This window comes from Pelobates fuscus, chromosome 3 (genome assembly GCF_036172605.1).
Source record: "Pelobates fuscus isolate aPelFus1 chromosome 3, aPelFus1.pri, whole genome shotgun sequence".
Lineage (NCBI taxonomy): Eukaryota > Metazoa > Chordata > Amphibia > Anura > Pelobatidae > Pelobates > Pelobates fuscus.
Genome location: NC_086319.1, coordinates 301,209,793 through 301,228,427, shown reverse-complemented (window position 1 = coordinate 301,228,427; position 18,635 = coordinate 301,209,793). Strand labels below are relative to the sequence as shown.

Below are 18,635 nucleotides of genomic sequence, written 5' to 3'. Positions count from 1 at the left end.
CCACTCTCAGGAATTGGAACTTTTTATGGATGCTTCAGTGAGTGTGGGTTTTGGGGCATATTTCGTAGGACAATGGTGTGCGGAACCGTGGCCCGAAAGTTGGAAAGCAAATTCCATCATTTGCAATCTTGCATTTTTTGGAACTTTTTCCCTTAGGAGTTGCGTTGGCATTGTGGGGACCCATGTTGAGGGATAAGAAGATAAGAGGGATAACATGGCAGTGGTGTCAGTGGTTAATCTGTTATCTGCCTCTTCTATTCTAGTAGATCGCTTGTTGCGACGTTTCGTGTTTTGCATGCAATTTAACATTGTTTTTTAGGTGCGTCATGTGCCTGGGTTCTTAATATCATTGCTGATGCGCTGTCTCGTTTTCAGTAGGAGAAGTATTGCGCGGCAGCTCTGGGTTCTCGGTCGGAGGGTCTGGTCTGTCCAGACGACAGGTGGAAGCTAGAGACCTCCTGCTTGGACCTCTGATCAGAGTCGTTGGCTCTAAGTACTTGGACGGTGTATGTTAAAGGTTTGGAGGGATTGGGATGAGGCGGGTGTATGTGCTGGTGGACGCCACTCCGGGGTGGTACGGTTGAATGTGTTGTTGTAGTATTTGTGCAGATTGTTTTCTAACGGGGCTTCTCCTTCAGTTGTTAATAGGCATATGTCAGCCTTACCATTTTTTTCAAGCTGAATAGTTGGGAAGATATTAAAAATATTTTTTAAGTCGGGCTTTAAATGGTTTTCAGAAGGGTCAGAGAACACTGGATATACCAGGAGACCGGTGTCTTGAGATTCTGCAAAATCTGATTGAAGTGCTGCCTGATTTCGGTTTTTGTTTTGGCATTCTTTAGGGCTTTTTGGGTAAGTGACTTGGTGAGTGGTAGTCGAGCTGGTGGGGGGGAGGGCAATAAATTGGAGGATGTTGAGTTAAAGCATGATCGAGTTATTGGTCTGCAGCGGTCACAAAAGGATGTTTTTGGTGAAGGGTGCATGTTTACTCTTTATTTGTTACAGGGATTGACAAAAGTGTCTGGTTTTCTGTGCTTCTGCCTATTTAAAAGCTTGTCCTAGGATTTGGGGTTCTTTTCTGATGCATGATGGGTAATCTTTATCGAAATACCAGGTTTTCCGTGTTTTTCACTTGGGTCTAGGTAGTTTGGGGTTGGATCCTTTACAGTTCAGCACACATTCTTTTAGGATTGGGGCTGCAACGGAAGCATTATGGTTAGATCTAGAGGACGAATTAGTAAAAAGGATTGGATGTTGGGAGTCTCAGGTTCCGGTCGTACAGGAGATTAGACCGTTTGATATAAAAATAAAATACTACATTTAATTTGCTCCTTGTTGGTAACATGTTCCCTTTCTTTCGGTTGGGTTGCCTGGTTGGTGGGCCACTCATTTGTTCATTGGGCACACAAGAGAGCCGCAGTTAGCCATCACGGAGGACAGCTGGGCTTTCCACGGGGCTTGGTCCAATTATATTGGTGACCCAGACAAGTGTAGTAAATAATGCACAGGCAACACATTTGTCATACATTTCAAATAAGTATAAATGGAGGGCAATGCTGTACTCGTGGGTATGGTAAAACAGCAGTTGGGTTCCTTTGTGAACTGCAGATTCACACACCTGACTTGAGATTTAATTAAAGGGACACTCCAAGCTGGTGTGGACTCCCACTTTTTAATGATGTGGGATCGTGGAATACAAAAATAAATAAATTAATTAAAAACTAGCAGGTACATACATGTGGGCAAACTGTGTGCCTGGTCTGTCCAGACATATTCTAATGCAGGGCCCTGTTTAGGTCTCTAAGGGCACTTCAATGCAAATTTGTATTGTGATATGTAAGAAAAAAGTAAAACTGGACACACCTCTTTTGTAACATTTTAGAGTTGACTGTACATTTTTCTGGTGCACTAATGAAATATGTGGTCTATGAATGGGTATTTGTGCTTACAAGCCAATGTCTTAAGTCTGTGAAGCTATAGTTGTATCCACATTCACGTGTAACACACTGAAGAGAAATGGATGCAAGGAAAAGGTCATACTACCCATAAGATTTCACGTTGCTTAATTTTCAACTTTATGTACTTTTTTATGAGGTAATTTTAGGATTAGCTGACTGCTGTTTATAATTCCAGCAATAAATTTAGCAAGAGAAATATACAACTGTATACGCCCTCTCGAGACCCGTATAATGCAGAAAGAATACATATTGACACAATTCTAATATCTTGATATCAAGTAATTAGTACTGGATAGAAGAATAAAGAGTGACTGAATAAACTCTGCTTGATAAAAAAAGAAAAAAAGAAAAACCTTTTAACGTTTACTCTAAGAAAAGCAAACTGTGTTTTAATAAAAACCACAGGTTTTGGTCATAGCCCATCCCCTGTTTTCCCTTGGAAAATAAAAAAATAAAAAGGCTAAAAAAATAAATAAAAAACACCCAGAAGAAACTGTGATCCTGCGCTAGGGCCAACTCACTTGAGGCAGGGCCAGTACTAGACTTTTTTACTCCCTAGGCAAGACCAGCTACTTGCACCCCCCACGATTCAAAAGATACAAAAATCAAACCATATGTCATGAAATTTAGTAGATTGTTCAGGTTTTAATATCACTTTGTGCCAGCACAGTCACAGGGTAAAAAAGAGGGAGCGCTGAAAAATAAAAATTGTCGGCCCGGGGAGAGACTTGTTACAGTGTTTGTTTATATAATGGCACTTTTAAAAAAAATATTCATAGACTGTAGCAATAAGGAGTAGGACTGCGGCTGTCTTTAGTTCTGCATGTGGGGATTTACTCAGTGGGTATAAGTGATGTTGCGTGGCTGGCTGCCTGAATCCTGAATGTGACTGACAGCTGGGATCTTAACACTACCCGTAAGATGCACTGTTGTCTGCATGCAGCGTAATATTCCCTGTTAGTCACCCCGCTCAGTCAGCTTCATGTCATGTACCACGAACTTGAGCCAATTTGACCTCTGCCTGCGCTACGCACAGCAGTGCATCTTCGGAGCTGTGCAATGCGGATTATGGAAAAGTCGGTGCGGCAGAGAGGCTGCACCCAGGGGTGTAAATAAAACAGCTCATGCCTCAAGTGTGGGCCCTATTACAAAAAATAAATGTTCTCTATAACTATTTGTATTCCATTAAACAGTGCAATAATCAAAGAACGCTCTCAACTATATGTATATTGTATATGTATGTCAGATACACAGTCATTGGCGAACACACTGTTTAACCACAACTCTTTCAATGATTTGACAGACACACAGTCACTCATTTGACCCAAACTGACAGACATACTCAATGACAATCTCTCTGGCACACACATTCACACACACCCACTTCCAAAATGTTATTTATAGTCTTTTTATAATTTCATTTTTAGGTCCACCCAACCTGGGGCTTAGTGCGGACTTTGAATCTTCTTGTTCTACCTCACTGCTTCCTCACGCGCTGTTTAGTGATGCTGGGGCCGCCCATGCTCAGCCCTTCTCCGGACACAATTTTGGTAGAGTAGCACCTGCCATTCAGGTAAGCAGGTGCCTACCTACTCTTCCTAAGTGAATAGCTGGTTGCCCCCCCCAGACAGAACACAGGAGGCCCAGTTGTACTTACAACCTCAGCAACCCCTGCGGTTCCGACACTAGTGTGCTCTAGACAGCTGCCTAGTTTGCCTAGCGGTAGCACTAGACCTGCTTGATGGAGAGTAATGTCCCACAGAACAGACTAAAGGGAGGACTTGGGCAGCATGGGGGGCATGACACCGTTTTACTACAGCATAAGATGTCAAGTACGCACAGACTTGCCATTAGTCAGAAAGGAACTTTTGTTTTGTGTGGATTAACAACGCCGTGGTGATGCTGCCGGAGGTGGAGCTAAACCTCTGGTAGGAAATGGGTATATTTCTGTATGTGCCAGTTTTCCTAGTGAAACACTACACATGGAGACTCCAAGCACCAGAACCAATGGGTGTGGCAGCAATATGATTTTGTTGTAATATAAAACAGCCGAAAGGCCTAGGCATGGAGTAATACAAAATTAGAACACAAGGTAATCTGAAGGTTGTTTATGTTTGATAAGTTGCTGCCCTAGCTTTACATTTGTGTTATTTCTTTGCATTTTTTATTTTGTAAATGAGATGTTCAGTCGGGGGTTATTTATGTAGAGTATCACAGGATAGCAACCATCTGGTCTTTAGAAATCAATAAATGTGCACTAAAGGAGAGAGAAACTATGATTAAAGAAAGAAAATGTACAATATTGCTTTGGGGAATTTGCTTTGAGTTCAATCACAATTTCCATTTATCATTGTTTTATCAGTTCTGAAATTTTTCCCCAGAACCGCTGTGGTGCAGGTGCATATATATTCAATAATGTTGCATTTATTGACCAAGTATTTCCCTCCAGGTATAGGTATATTCCTCCAGTGTCTGAGATTGGATTGCATCTCAAATGGGCTAGATAAATTGTGCAGAAATGCTACAGTATTCTTTGTCTGAGGGTGGAATGAGAAGCATCTTTGAATTAAGGTTTCATTTTTAAGCCTGTGTGAATAAATAAAAATGAATAGCTTTTTCAATAAAAAAAATAAAATAAGTAATTACATTTGTCAGTTAAGCGATTAGAACAAGCCGGGCACTATAACGAAGTTATTTAAAAGGAATTGTGATGTGCCAGAGGTCCCTGGCGCTGGCTCACCTTTAGGCATTAAATCGTTCACAAATGGTTTAACCACAAAGTCTGCGATTCAGCACAGAATCTCCCTGCCTCTATTCTTCAGTTTTCAAAAATTGGAAAACTGGAGCGCTGCTTATTTGGCTAAGAGTGGTCAGCTGCCGCTCTCAGCCAATCAGTGAATTCCCATTCATAAATCAGGTTTGATAAGAAGCGTACTGTTTCCAAGCCAGTTTTAAGAGTGGGAAATCAATGATTGAGAGTTTCTCAGGGATAACATTTTAATATTGGGTGTTTGAATAAAAATCTAAAAAGAAAAACTATTCGTTAAAAGTTAGAAGTTAAACATACATTAAGCCAACTATAGAATGTACTCAGTGCTTGAGCAGCCTTTCTACTCTGACAAAGTAGCTTGATTAACTTGCACGCATGCCCTGTTATTAAAGGGATTCTCTAGTGCCAGGAAAACAAATCCGTTTTCCTGGCACTAGAGAATCCTGGAGTGCCCCCATCCCACGTCGCTGAAGGAGTTAAAACCCCTTCAGACACTTACCTGAATCCACGGCGCTGGGTCAGGCTCTGCCCACACTCTTCCCCACCAATGTCCACCGGCGGGGGAGACCTAATGCGCATGCACGGCAATGGACACGCAGGCATTAGAACTCCCCATAGGAAAGCATTATTTAATGCTTTCCTATGGGGATCCCGGCGACGCTGGAGGTCCTCATGCATAGCGTGAGGACATCCAGCGTCGTTTAGGCGACCAAAAGTAGTCTACAAAGCCCGAAGTCCCTCTAGTGGCTGTCTGGTAGACAGCCACTAGAGGAGGACTTATCTTTGCAAGGTAATTATTGTAGTTTATAAAAACTGCAATAAATACACTTGCAGGGTTAAGGGTGATGGGAGTTGGCACCCAGACCAATTTAGCTCACTGAAGTGGTCTGGGCGCCTACAGTGTCCCTTTAAGTCCATGTTTTGGAATCCAAGCTTACATCCTAACCGAAGAACCACCTTTATTTCAACTTCCCCAACTCTATGGTCTCCAGTGACATGCAGAGATGTCCTACCTGGTCCTGTTTAATGGAATACAAATCGTTATAGAGAACATTTCTTTTTTGTAATAGGGCCCACACTTAAAGCATGAGCTGTTCAAATCTGTGTGTAATACAGCTACATAAATATTAAAGGACCACTCTAGTGCCAGGAAAGCATACTCGTTTTCCTGGCACTAGAGTGCCCTGAGGGTGCCCCCACCCTCAGAGACCCCCTCCCGCCCGGCTCTGGAAAGGGGAAAGGGGTTAAATCTTACCTTTTTCCAGCGCTGGGCGGAGAGATCTCCTCCTGCTCTCCTCCTCCGATCCTCCTCCCCGTCGGCTGAATGCGCACGCGCGTAAAGAGCTGCGCGCGCATTCAGCCGGTCACATAGGAAAGCATTCATAATGCTTTCCTATGGACGCTGGCGTGCTCTCACTGTGAAAATCACAGTGAGAAGCACGCAAGCGCCTCTAGCGGCTGTCAATGAGACAGCCACTAGAGGACATAGGGGGAAGGCTTAACCCATTCATAAACATAGCAGTTTCTCTGAAACTGCTATGTTTATGAAAAAATGGGTTAACCCTAGAAGGACCTGGCACCCAGACCACCTCATTAAGCTGAAGTGGTCTGGGTGCCTAGAGTGGTCCTTTAAGGACGAAATAAAGAGCAAGCCTTAGTTTCAATCCTTCACTAAATACCGCCACCCAGCTCTTTGTTTTTAAAGAGACATAAAACAAACTCCAGTATATGATGGTCAGATTCATATATTGCACCCCACAACATCCCATGAAGATTCAATGAGGTTTAGATCTGGAGACTGAAGAGACCAATGATACCCATTAACTTGTCAGACACTTGCCCAGAACACCCATCACATCTAACAATCAGCAACACCTTTTAATTTAATGTCAAAGATGACTCCTACCATATTACTTCAGATCCTGCCCTAGTTTTGTGCTTCAGTCAGGTTATGAATCACTTAACCTTGGTACACGTGGCTTCTGAATGGCAACCCTTCTATAAATTCCAGCTTTGTGAAGCCTGCAATGTACAGTCTTTGTTTAGAATGAGTCAGTCTGTTACAAATTTAGTAAATCAATATTCACATTTTTATATGTTCAACTTTATGAAACAATATTTAATTGTTTAACATGCACAGCTGTAAATTGTTTAAATAATTGCACACTCTCTTTAATTTAGAATTTTTTATTATTTTTTAACACCTTTATATGTGAATTAGTCAAAAGTTTAAAAAATTCCCAAGCTCAGCTATTGTAACATCCTTTGGCCTCATTCGGATTTCATTTGTAAAAACTCTGCGTGTAGTGAATTATCTGGAGTTTCTGACCTGCCTCGCCATAGTGTGTGTGGTGACTGTGTAATGTGTGTGGTATGCCCCGACTATGTACAATGTGTGAGCCGTTTGCTGGCTGTGTGCAATGTTTACAAGCTATGTGTAAGGTGTGCATGCAAGCTCTTTGCAGGCTGTGTTTAACGTGTGCGTATAAAAGGTTTGCAGGGTGTATGTTATGTGTGCATGTGAGAAAGCGCTACAGAATTTACTGGCGCCATATAAATGGCAATAATAATAATGGATGCAGGTTGTGTGCAATAGTTGCAGACTACGTGTGATGCGTTTGTAGCTTCCTGCTCTGCTCCCTTGCACACATTGCTGTGACGCGGACAGACCGAATAGGACATCACTCTGGCCCCTGTATCACTAAACAGTGCGCGAGGAAGAAGAGGAAGTTTTTAAAGAGACATAAAACAAACTCCAGTATATGATGGTCAGATTCATATATTGCACCCCACAACATCCCATGAAGATTCAATGAGGTTTAGATCTGGAGACTGAAGAGACCAATGATACCCATTAACTTGTCAGACACTTGCCCAGAACACCCATCACATCTAACAATCAGCAACACCTTTTAATTTAATGTCAAAGATGACTCCTACCATATTACTTCAGATCCTGCCCTAGTTTTGTGCTTCAGTCAGGTTATGAATCACTTAACCTTGGTACACGTGGCTTCTGAATGGCAACCCTTCTATAAATTCCAGCTTTGTGAAGCCTGCAATGTACAGTCTTTGTTTAGAATGAGTCAGTCTGTTACAAATTTAGTAAATCAATATTCACATTTTTATATGTTCAACTTTATGAAACAATATTTAATTGTTTAACATGCACAGCTGTAAATTGTTTAAATAATTGCACACTCTCTTTAATTTAGAATTTTTTATTATCCTGCTATTTTAATAGCCTGCTAAGCTTACAGGAGCCTCGTGTGTGATTAATGTTCAAACAAACAGACCAGGAGATAGAACCCTCTAAATTAAACATACTGTGTTGTGGCATTGCATTGAAAATAAATTATTTTTCATGCAGGCAGTGGAGAGCCATAGTCAGGGGAGCAGTGTCAAGGGCTGCATAAACCGAAAACAAAAGTGATTTAACTCTTAAATGGCAGAGAATAGAGCAGTGAGACTGCACCGTAAACACGAAAAATTGTTTAATTAAGCTAAAGATTTTCTTTTGTGCTTACACAGTATCCTTTTTAAGGGGTTAAAAGGCTATACCAAAGTTTTGTGGTGATTAAAATGAGCAGAACCCAGTGAATACTATTTATGAGTGATGTGACGGATTGGCCAGTCATATGTAAACCGGCGTCTGACTCTAGTTACCATCCCCACAAAAGAGTAAATTTTCACTGTACCAACCCATTCCCTGCTGTGCCTCCTAACTAGATAGCAAAAACAACCAACCCAAGACTCTCAGGGACTCGCAAAGGGCTCTTTCAGGTACAGCGCGCACAACTGGTAGCACCTAGGAACTTTATGGAACTGTGACTCAAATTGCAGGAGGGCAGGGGTCTGGTCAAACTTCATATAGGTAGCTGTCGGGCCCCAAACTGATCAGCTGGCACTTAACCGCAAATCATCTGGAACTCTGAATTAGATGATGGTCGCAGCCCGGTTAAACCGTGATTACTCGTGCTAGGCTCCTCCAATAGGAGCACTTTCACACCGTTTGCAGTCCTTTATCAGAGCTATCCCGGGATGTAATAAACTTGGGGGGGGGGGGGGGGGGAACTGTGGGGGAATATATAGTTTTGGTATTATTATTGCCAGGCACCATGGCGTTTGGTAGGTAATTAAATGATATTGTCCTGAGTCAACTATGTCCCAGACACCAAGAATGCCCAGCTTGTGCAAAGTATTGTTTTTCACAATGACCGCATGTTGGGAACGTGTGTATATATACTGGTGTGTTTTTCAATAAAATATAGACCTGTTTCATCCTTCTTCAAGCCTCGGCTGATGTTTGGGACAAGCTTTAATCACTTTGGCTACTCCGTCCCAATGGAGAAGGGATACTTGGCTCTTCTCTGATTACAGAGATGTTTGAGGACAAAAAAAAAAAATAAAAATAAAAATCATGTGGCACAGGTTTCTTCCCTGGATGATTCAATTCTGTATTAATTTTGTAGCTGTACTTTATTGCAGCTCTCCAGTGAGGGTTCCCTCCTTCCCTTTAAAATGCAGTTGGTGAAAACTCCTGCAGTTAGTTCATGTGTGACAAATGCTCATTCTAGACTGTTCCCCTAGACAAGTTCAAGCATTTGCACGTACTTTCATAGGTACCTGCACCAGCCATTTTGCCTCTTTAATGTGCAAGTTTTCAAAGCAACATATGGCAACAAGTACCTGACCTTTTCTAATTGCTACACTAACAACCATACAATTTAACTTTGCAGCTGCAAGCACAATTGTCATTTAGTTATAACACAATAAATGTTTTGTGCTCTATGCATTTATTCATCCTGTAGGAGAATTCTGGTTGCAGCTCCTGATGGGTAACTATGTTAAAATGTAGACTCTGAAGACAAGTATTTTAGTTACAGTTCTCAGTGGGTATCTGCATAGGGCACATATAATGAATCCGAGAGCTTGCTTCATTAGCATAGCAGCATGTCTGGAATTATAAATGTCAGGCTCTTCTTGCAAAATAAAGTGTCACAGATGTTGCAGTTTTCGAGTGAAAATACATTTGTAAATAAAGTTTCACATCATTTCAATGTTATACATTGGACACAAAAACAAATTACAATGTTTTGTTTTCAAAATGAATGCTAGCAAGGTGGACAGTCCTGACTGAAAAATATCAGGATCCTACGTGGATGACATAAAAAAACCTTGGGAACAGCTGGGTAGATTGATATGTTAAGTAAACCATAACCATAGTAAAGATTTTCATTGTAGAGGCATAGAAAATTCATATATCATAAAAAATGCCTCCAAGGCCTGAAAAAAATCAAAACCTTCATTTCTATTCTGCTGACAGATATGAAACTATATTACTTCAAAGATACAGAACAGAAGATAACTGAAAAGTAAAAGCAGCAGCACAAAAATACATAAATCAGTTTAACACCTTTATATGTGAATTAGTCAAAAGTTTAAAAAATTCCCAAGCTCAGCTATTGTAACATCCTTTGGCCTCATTCGGATTTCATTTGTAAAAACTCTGCGTGTAGTGAATTATCTGGAGTTTCTGACCTGCCTCGCCATAGTGTGTGTGGTGACTGTGTAATGTGTGTGGTATGCCCCGACTATGTACAATGTGTGAGCCGTTTGCTGGCTGTGTGCAATGTTTACAAGCTATGTGTAAGGTGTGCATGCAAGCTCTTTGCAGGCTGTGTTTAACGTGTGCGTATAAAAGGTTTGCAGGGTGTATGTTATGTGTGCATGTGAGAAAGCGCTACAGAATTTACTGGCGCCATATAAATGGCAATAATAATAATGGATGCAGGTTGTGTGCAATAGTTGCAGACTACGTGTGATGCGTTTGTAGCTTCCTGCTCTGCTCCCTTGCACACATTGCTGTGACGCGGACAGACCGAATAGGACATCACTCTGGCCCCTGTATCACTAAACAGTGCGCGAGGAAGAAGAGGAAGAAGTACTTTTATACAAAGTTGCAGTTGTTTTGGTGACTATAGAGTCCCGTTACGAATTGTTTTACTTTGAAAATTAAACTTTGTTAATTACATTTTTTTTTTCTAAATATATCCTAAACTTCAAGAAAATTTGGCAAGCACTGTATTAGCTATTGTGGGGCAGTATACAAGTTACATTACATTGCATTGCATGGATTAAACAAACAGCACCTCTCATTGCAGCCACGTCCAATTACTGTCACCTAAAACCCAAGCTTAAAGGGACACTATAGTCACCAGAACTACTACAGCTTATTGCATTTGTTCTGGTGAGTAGAATCATTACCTCCAGGCTTTTTGCTGTAAACACTGTCTTTTCAGAGAAAATGCAGTGTTTACATTACAGCCTAGTGATAACTTCACTGGCCACTCCTCAAATAGCTGTTAGAGATCCTTCCTGGGTCATGGTTGCCTAAAATGCATCCAAACATTCAGTGTCTCCTCCCTCTGCATGCAGACACTGAACTTTCCTCATAGAGATTCATTGATTCAATTCATCTCTATGAGGAGATGCTGATTGGCTAGGGCTGTGTTTGAATCATGCTGGCTCTGCCCCTGATCTGCCTCTTTGTCAGTCTCAGCCAATCCTATGGGGAAGTACTGTGATTGGATCAGGTTACCACTTCTGATATCAGCAGACAGCTTGTTTTTCTGAGGAAAACAGCATGCAGAGTTACAGCTTCAGGCTTGAATACAGTAAGATTTTGCTATATTTATGGAGGCATGAGGGGCCCAGGGGGGCTAGATGGTGGTTTTAATACTCTAGGGTCAGGAATACACGTTTGTGTTCCTGACCCTATAGTGATCCTTTAACCCCTTAAGGACCAAACCTCTGGAATAAAAGGGAATCATGACATGTCACACATGTCATGTGTCCTTAAGGGGTTAAGTTTCCCTCTAAACTCTGATCCATCCTTCCTTTAGATCCAGTCTGTAATCAAGTCTCCCCTCAGTCCTCTGATCCAGGCCTGCTCCTTTCTCCCTCCAGCCTCCCTTCTAACCCAGCCCCAAATCCAGCATGCCCATTGTCAATTCTGCAGCCACTTCCTGTTCCCACTGCAGAGAAACATATGTTTGCAGTCTCTCACTGCATAAAACGATCTATGCTGCCATTGCCAACACTAAATAACTGCTGTCTGTGACATCATGAAAGCTATATAGGTCAGCCTGCCCACTGTCTATATGCTGTGTGCATTGACAGATGCAAAAGTTGTACAACATTGATATTGTCAGACAGGAAGAGAGTACTTCAGCTGGTTTACTGGCAGCCCAGGGAGGTTTTTTGTTTTGTTTTGTTTTTTTAAATCCCAAACAAAATCTCAAATTAGGTGGTTATGGTGTTTACAGAGACCCTTTGATCCTAAACACTGAATTTCTCCACAAGTACCTTTGGGTCCATTCCTAGGAAGCTGTGTGTCCCGCGACTGCTGAGAGTGGATCGTTTCACGGTCTTGCTGTGATAAAAGTGGTAATAATTCTCCAGATTTCCAATCTGCAAAACAATGAGGAGGTATTGAATATTAAAAAAATTTATATAAAAATAAATTTAAAACATAAATAAAACTATTCGGAGAAATTCTAAAACTGAAGTTTCCATTCTATAGTGATTGCTCAAATTATAATTTATGAACTACTGTTCACAGGCACACCACTTCCCTGGGATCAGCAGACACAATGAGGACACTTGCACTCACAAATGCAATAGGCCATTAAATCTTTTCATTTTGAACTTGCAGTTCTTGAACTTGCCAGAAATCTAAAAGACTATAATTTTGTTCCGTGTATGAGTATGTTAATAAACGCAACACCTTTTATTGCCCCCATTTTTCATGAGCTGAACTCAAAGATCCAAGACTTATTCTATGTACACAAAATGCCTGTTTCTCTCAAATATTGTTCACAAATCTGTCTAAATCTGTGTTAGTGAGCACTTCTCCTTTGCCGAGATAATCCATCCACCTCACAGGTGTGGCATATCAAGATGCCGATTCGACAGCATGATTATTGCACAAGTGTGCCTTAGGCTGTCCACAATAAAAGGCCAGATTTAGACAGATTTGTGAATATTTGAGAGAAATAGGCTTTGTGTACATAGAAAAAGTCTTAGATCTTTGAATTCAGCTCATAAAAAATAGGGGAAAAAACAAGTGTTGCGTTTATAATTTTGTTCAGTGTATATCAATTCCCAATCATGCTAGCACAATGTCTAAATACATTTTTATTCTTTATAACAAAATAATCTGACTTTTTTGCATGACAAGTGTCACACTATCCCTCACAAACAATACAGCCTTACCATAAACGCCGCACGCATTAGGAAGACATAAGCAGCACCCCGACACACACACAAAACGCTCTATTAGATAGATACACATGCTCACAGACTCAAACACATACAGCTATCCCCAGGTTGCCACAGTCCCTTTCATCCTGCTTGTCCTCTTATGCTCCTGGAGCTTCATCATTTTTAATTTTTCTATTTCATTTTTACAGAATTCTTGATGAAGAAATTTAAACCGCAAGATTATAACCAATTCATTGGACCAATTGAGTAAGATGACCCGCTATTTAAAAAAAAAAAGTAATAAAATAAAACTGATTTCTTTAAGCAAATAATGCAAATTGGCATTAAGGATTTTTTTTTAGATTGACAGCCAGGGGGTGTTTCTACGTTTATTCCTAAAAGTGCTTATTTCTCATAGAAATCAGCACTTTTATAAACTGGGGTAAAATAGGATAGTCCTCACCCATAATGGGTGTGGAGTGGTACTTTAAGGCAACCACTTAAAGGGACACTATAGTCTTCAAAACTATTTTAGCTTATTTAAGCAGTTTTAGTGTAAAGATCAGGTATAGGCAACCTATAGCACTACAGATGTTGTGGACTACAATGTTTTGCTGTAAGAGCATTATAGGAGATGTAGTCCACAACATCTGTAGGGCCAAGGCTTGCCTACCCCTTGTGTAGCTCCTCCCCTTGCCATCTAGCTGCTCAATTCTCTGCCATTTAGGAGTTAAGTCACTTAAGTTTCTGCTTATGCTGCCCTAGACACACCTTCCCTGACTGACTTACACAGCCTGCATTAAAAAAAGATTTGATTTTCAATCAGATGTCAACTTGCTTTAGAAGTTTTTATCTCTTGCTCTGCAAATTGAACTTTAATCAATCACATGCAGGGAGGGCTGTGAAAAAGGCTGTATTAGTAAAATGGCAGAATTGAGCGGTGACACTACAGGGGCATGATCTATAAACCAACACGGCTTCTTTAACCCCTTAAGGACCAAACTTCTGGAATAAAAGGGAATCATGACATGTCACACGTCATGTGTCCTTAAGGGGTTAAAGGGACAAATACAAAACAAAAATCACTGTTTAATAGATATACCCCAAATTAAAACTTGCATGCATTTTAATTGTGTATTTTTTCATTGGAGTCATTTCTAAAACAGCTTGTAAACACTGCAGATCTCGTCTGCTGCATTTTCAAGCCCAAACCTTGTAAAAACCTGTCCAGACTTTCTGTGGCTGTCCAATCACAGAGTTCCCAATGCAGCTCAGTGAGAAGTCTTTCCTGGTCACAAAAGACAAAAATGTCTGCTTATCCCTCCCCAAATGGTATTGATGAGCAGCAAATTTTGGACTTCCTCAGCGACAGCATTCATAGCCCATCATTGCTGGGCAACACATTATATATATTTTTTTTTAATGCAGCTGGCCCCTCAAAAGCACCTTAACCACTATAATAAACCCCTTGAACGTTTCTACATACAACAGATTTGTGCCTGTAATGTATGTGTACTTTAGAGCAGAAGCACCTTGGAATAAAGCTTGATTCACTAATAAGTAAAATCCATCATCACCCAGACTCTCCATACTTCTCAGCACAGTTCATGCGATACAGAATAATCAGCTACTTATTTTGTGAAAGCCATCACTCCAAGGTTTTATTGCTCAGAATAATCTTGTTCTTATTAAGGATGCAGACGCAAGGATGTCTCCCGGCCCACAACTCACTATATTTTTAGTTCCACTTTTCAGACGTGAGAGTTATGACGCACTTTGATCACCTTCATATAATTTCTTTCTGCTGCTCCGTTGAACTAAATGGCGTACTTCATCTTAAGAAGTGACACCCACATTTCTATATCCTAATGGAAATAAATAAAAACACCAGGCGAAACCCTTCCTCCAGCCAATAATCTATGGCATTTTCCTGATAAAAACCAGCAGACTTAATAAAAAATAAACACGCTTGAGTAACCTCTAGCTAGACCTTCTGCACTGGGTAATAAAATAGAAAATTAAAAAGGAGTAGCTCACTACTCCCTTGAATAGAATACAGAGATATGTAACATTTAACAGGGTACAAACAGAAAAAAACAAAATATCCAAGCTCGTCTGCAAACTGCAATCCTTGGTTTCCAACGCTCATTTAATCTGCTTTTTATGCAGAAGATTCACAGGCATGCAATTCCCTTAACCATAAAGGAAGTTTGCATTTTAGAATGACAACATATGCATTTTATATACTTTATATACTGTACTGTGCAGTACCTAGAAATTCCACAAATAGTTTAGAATGTTGTAGTTTAGGTAGATACAGGTTTGGTTTTCAGCGATACATTAAACTGTATATTAACAACGATGCTTTAACTTATTTTGGCTCAAAGGAACATCCCGAGCACGATTAGAATCACCATTGTACTGGCTATGGTGCCAGGATAGTTTTTGTTTTTTTTGTGTTTTTTAAGGAACAGATTTTACTTTAAGTACACAGATTACAAAAAGCACACTCATGGTCGGATTTACATGTCAGGTGTCTGTAGGCACAAAATTCTAAGGTGCCCTCTGCTCCCCACTCCCAAAAACCGGTCGTATTTGACAAATGCATATGTATGAACGTGCATATTTCTGTGCTGATTGTCATTGAATCTGTGTATATGCAGCGGTATAAATGCATGCATAGTTAAAAATAATGTTAGAAGTGGTTAGGGTAAATGAGTTTTAAGGTTAGAAAGGGGTTTATGTCAGAGTTAGATTAGAAAGGGTGTTTTGTGTTAAGATTAGCAGCTTTAGAATGTGTAGTTTAACCCCTTAAGGACCAAACTTCTGGAATAAAAGGGAATCATGACATGCCACACGTGTCATGTGTCCTTAAGGGGTTAAAGGTTGTTTAGGATTATGGAGTTTAGGGCTAGACTTGGGTAAATAGTATAGGGGTACAGGATGTTTTTTTACACTTTAATTAAAGAAAATTGTTTATTTTCAGGTTTCGGCTTAGAGTGCTGGAGCTGGAAGGGGCATTTCCTAAGTACTCACTATTATGTCTTTGAAGTCCAGTCAGTCTATGAGTAATGACATTATAGCTGCAGAGTGGTTATTTTACAGTGTGCCTCACTCAGTGCTTCCCTTGTAAAACAGTTCCTGTGTGAGGCTGTTCGTGGGCAGAGTGATGCCTTCCCCTTCCTGTCCAGCCGCTCACACAGACCCTGGAGGAGCTGGGACAGCACAGAGTTTCACACCCCCATAACTGTACCTGCAGCTCGGTTATCAAGCATCAAAAGACACTGTCCAATGCTCATCTCTCCCAATCAGCTAATTTAAGCTCAAACGGCCACATTATACATGCTGAAAGCAGGAGCTAAATTTGCCCGATCATACTGACATAGATCCCGGCCCAAGGAGGAGTTCAGCATGACGTGCCGGATGATCATGTATGACCCGTTACAGTATAGGTCTGCAGCATGTCTTGCCAACACTGATAAGAGTATATCACCCACTTTCTTTAGAGTACGGATCACTGGAGGAAACTGCAAATCCAGGGAACGTGGTCCAAACACTGTAAATTCTATGGTTATCAATTGTGTTTTTGAAATTCTATATATTCTGTGTTTATTCTATACGGTACAGTAAAAAGAGTGGCGCGACTTCCAGTCTGGTATTTCCCAGTCTACGTCCTGCTGGCCATTGTGCACAGATTGACACCCAGATTCGTCTTACCGGTCTAAGATTCTCATTTACGTGAATGCAATGGTCATGTAGAGATGGTAATGCTGTAGCCACATACAGTGTGGCATCATGTCTCGGAATGTTAGCAGGTATTTGTTAACTAATGCACACAATATTCACACACAGACACTATTTAGTATAGTTTTACAGTCAGATTTAAATTTGTGGTCAGCCAGCTTAATATTTGCAAGGTCAGCCATTGCACCGAGAAGTAACAAGCCAAAAGCATTTTGCATTCTGACTGCAGAGCTTGCAATTTAATGACACTGAAATAGGAATGCTACACAAGATTTTCTTTATTTTATTACCAGTTAAACCACAGTTCAACCAATTTGCTACACCTAAAACATTGGTAAAAGTTCTACTCCAAAAACATCCACAGAGCACAGGATGTGAAAGACAATGAAAATGTCTTGTCAGCATGTTTAAATGCCATTATCAATTCCCTAAAGGCCCTGATGGGGCTTGTCTCCATGGAAACAAATATCATCCAATTTACCCTGCAAAAAAAATCCACTTTTAAACAGCTGTGAGGTCTGTGTATTGCACAGCCATGTATCATATACAGGGAAATTGGACAAATGCAACATGTGTTCATGACAAACTTTTTATAATCTTTACCAAGGAAAATAAAGTCTCGTGGGTGGGGCCCGAACAGATTTTACGTCTGGGATCTCATGTTGACTGCTCATACTCTATGCCGTTACGTCTAGAATATACCACCCGTCCAGGTCCGGTCGTAAAATGATGATGCATGCAGGAGTGGGATAAAACAAGGGAAATGAGCAATGATAGCACTAGAAATAAGTTTGCTTTAGCATACAAATTAGGCTGCTGCACCCTCCCTTCTGAACAGAGCTGTCCTAAAACGTTCTAATCTACGCCGCTCCAGACTTTTTAAATTAGTAGCTTCTTATTAATATCTTTAGAACATCTAGTATGGTTACATGGATACAAGCTTTCAATCCCCTCCAGGAGTACACTGGAGGAATGATTGGTACTGGCAAGTGACAACCTTAACGACCTTGTGAAATAATATCTTTACCATGGCTTTTTTTTTTCATTCCACTGTAGTAATCTAATCAGGTTTCCTTGACAGCTGGTCCAGGAGACACATTTGAATGATGGGGCATATTATTCAGCTTTCCTTAGTAAAATCTTCAACACTGCAAAGACGGACACTTTCTGTGCAAATTTAGAAATATAAGGCATGCATACATTAAAAAAAAAAAAAAATAATAATAATTGGAGAAAGGTTTTTTATGCAAACTGATTGATTTTCAAACACTCCATGGTTAGTGAACCAAGCTGTCATGCCAAAAGCATGAGTTCTTGTTTGATGTGTGTTTATATATGCTAAGAGTTGTTTTTTTGTAAACCTTGGGATGGCATTTATTGTGGTCTGATCTTGCACCAGGCCTAGACCATAAAACATCTAGATAGCCATCACCAGAGCTGGACACAAGGAATTTCATAGAGTGGGCAATAGACTGCCAGACCAACCCCCTCTGATCCCCCCAGGGGTCTGCCCACTGAGAAATAACTAGTTTAGATATATAATGAGGGTGCTGGACTATCCAGAAGGCAGTTTTCATTTTTCTTTTGTCAGTAACTTCTAGGAGATCAATACCATCTAAGACTCCCACAAGAATTCTATATTGGGTAAATATATGTAAGGAATTTCTTGTGTTTTCTCCTATTTTATTTTATGTACTGTTTTGCAATTTGTTATCTGTATGTCATTTATTTCTGTATTTTGTACTCAGCACTGTGAATCCTTTTTTGTCAGATTAAATGTTTAATTAATCAGCTTGTGTCTGTTTTCTACGAGCTTCATTCTCCAGAGAGCTCAGGTAAACACGTTACCAAAAAGGGTTAATTATAATTGTTTGATTAGTAAAAGTAGAACTGTGATC

General features: G+C 40.4%; 1 protein-coding gene and 1 long non-coding RNA gene across 4 annotated transcripts in view; one reads left to right on the top strand and one right to left on the bottom strand.

Moving 5' to 3' along the window:
* Positions 1-18,635, top strand: part of LOC134603136 (uncharacterized) — a 364,337-nt gene that overhangs the window by 137,336 nt on the left and 208,366 nt on the right. The gene's annotated exons all lie outside the window — the stretch shown is intronic.
* PCSK6 (proprotein convertase subtilisin/kexin type 6) overlaps positions 1-18,635 on the bottom strand; it is a 190,339-nt gene that overhangs the window by 123,119 nt on the left and 48,585 nt on the right. For all 3 annotated transcript variants that reach the window (XM_063448814.1, XM_063448815.1, XM_063448816.1), the window contains exon 2: positions 12,097-12,201. In XM_063448814.1, the coding sequence (XP_063304884.1) occupies positions 12,097-12,201 (105 nt within the window). The remainder of the gene's footprint in view (positions 1-12,096; positions 12,202-18,635) is intronic.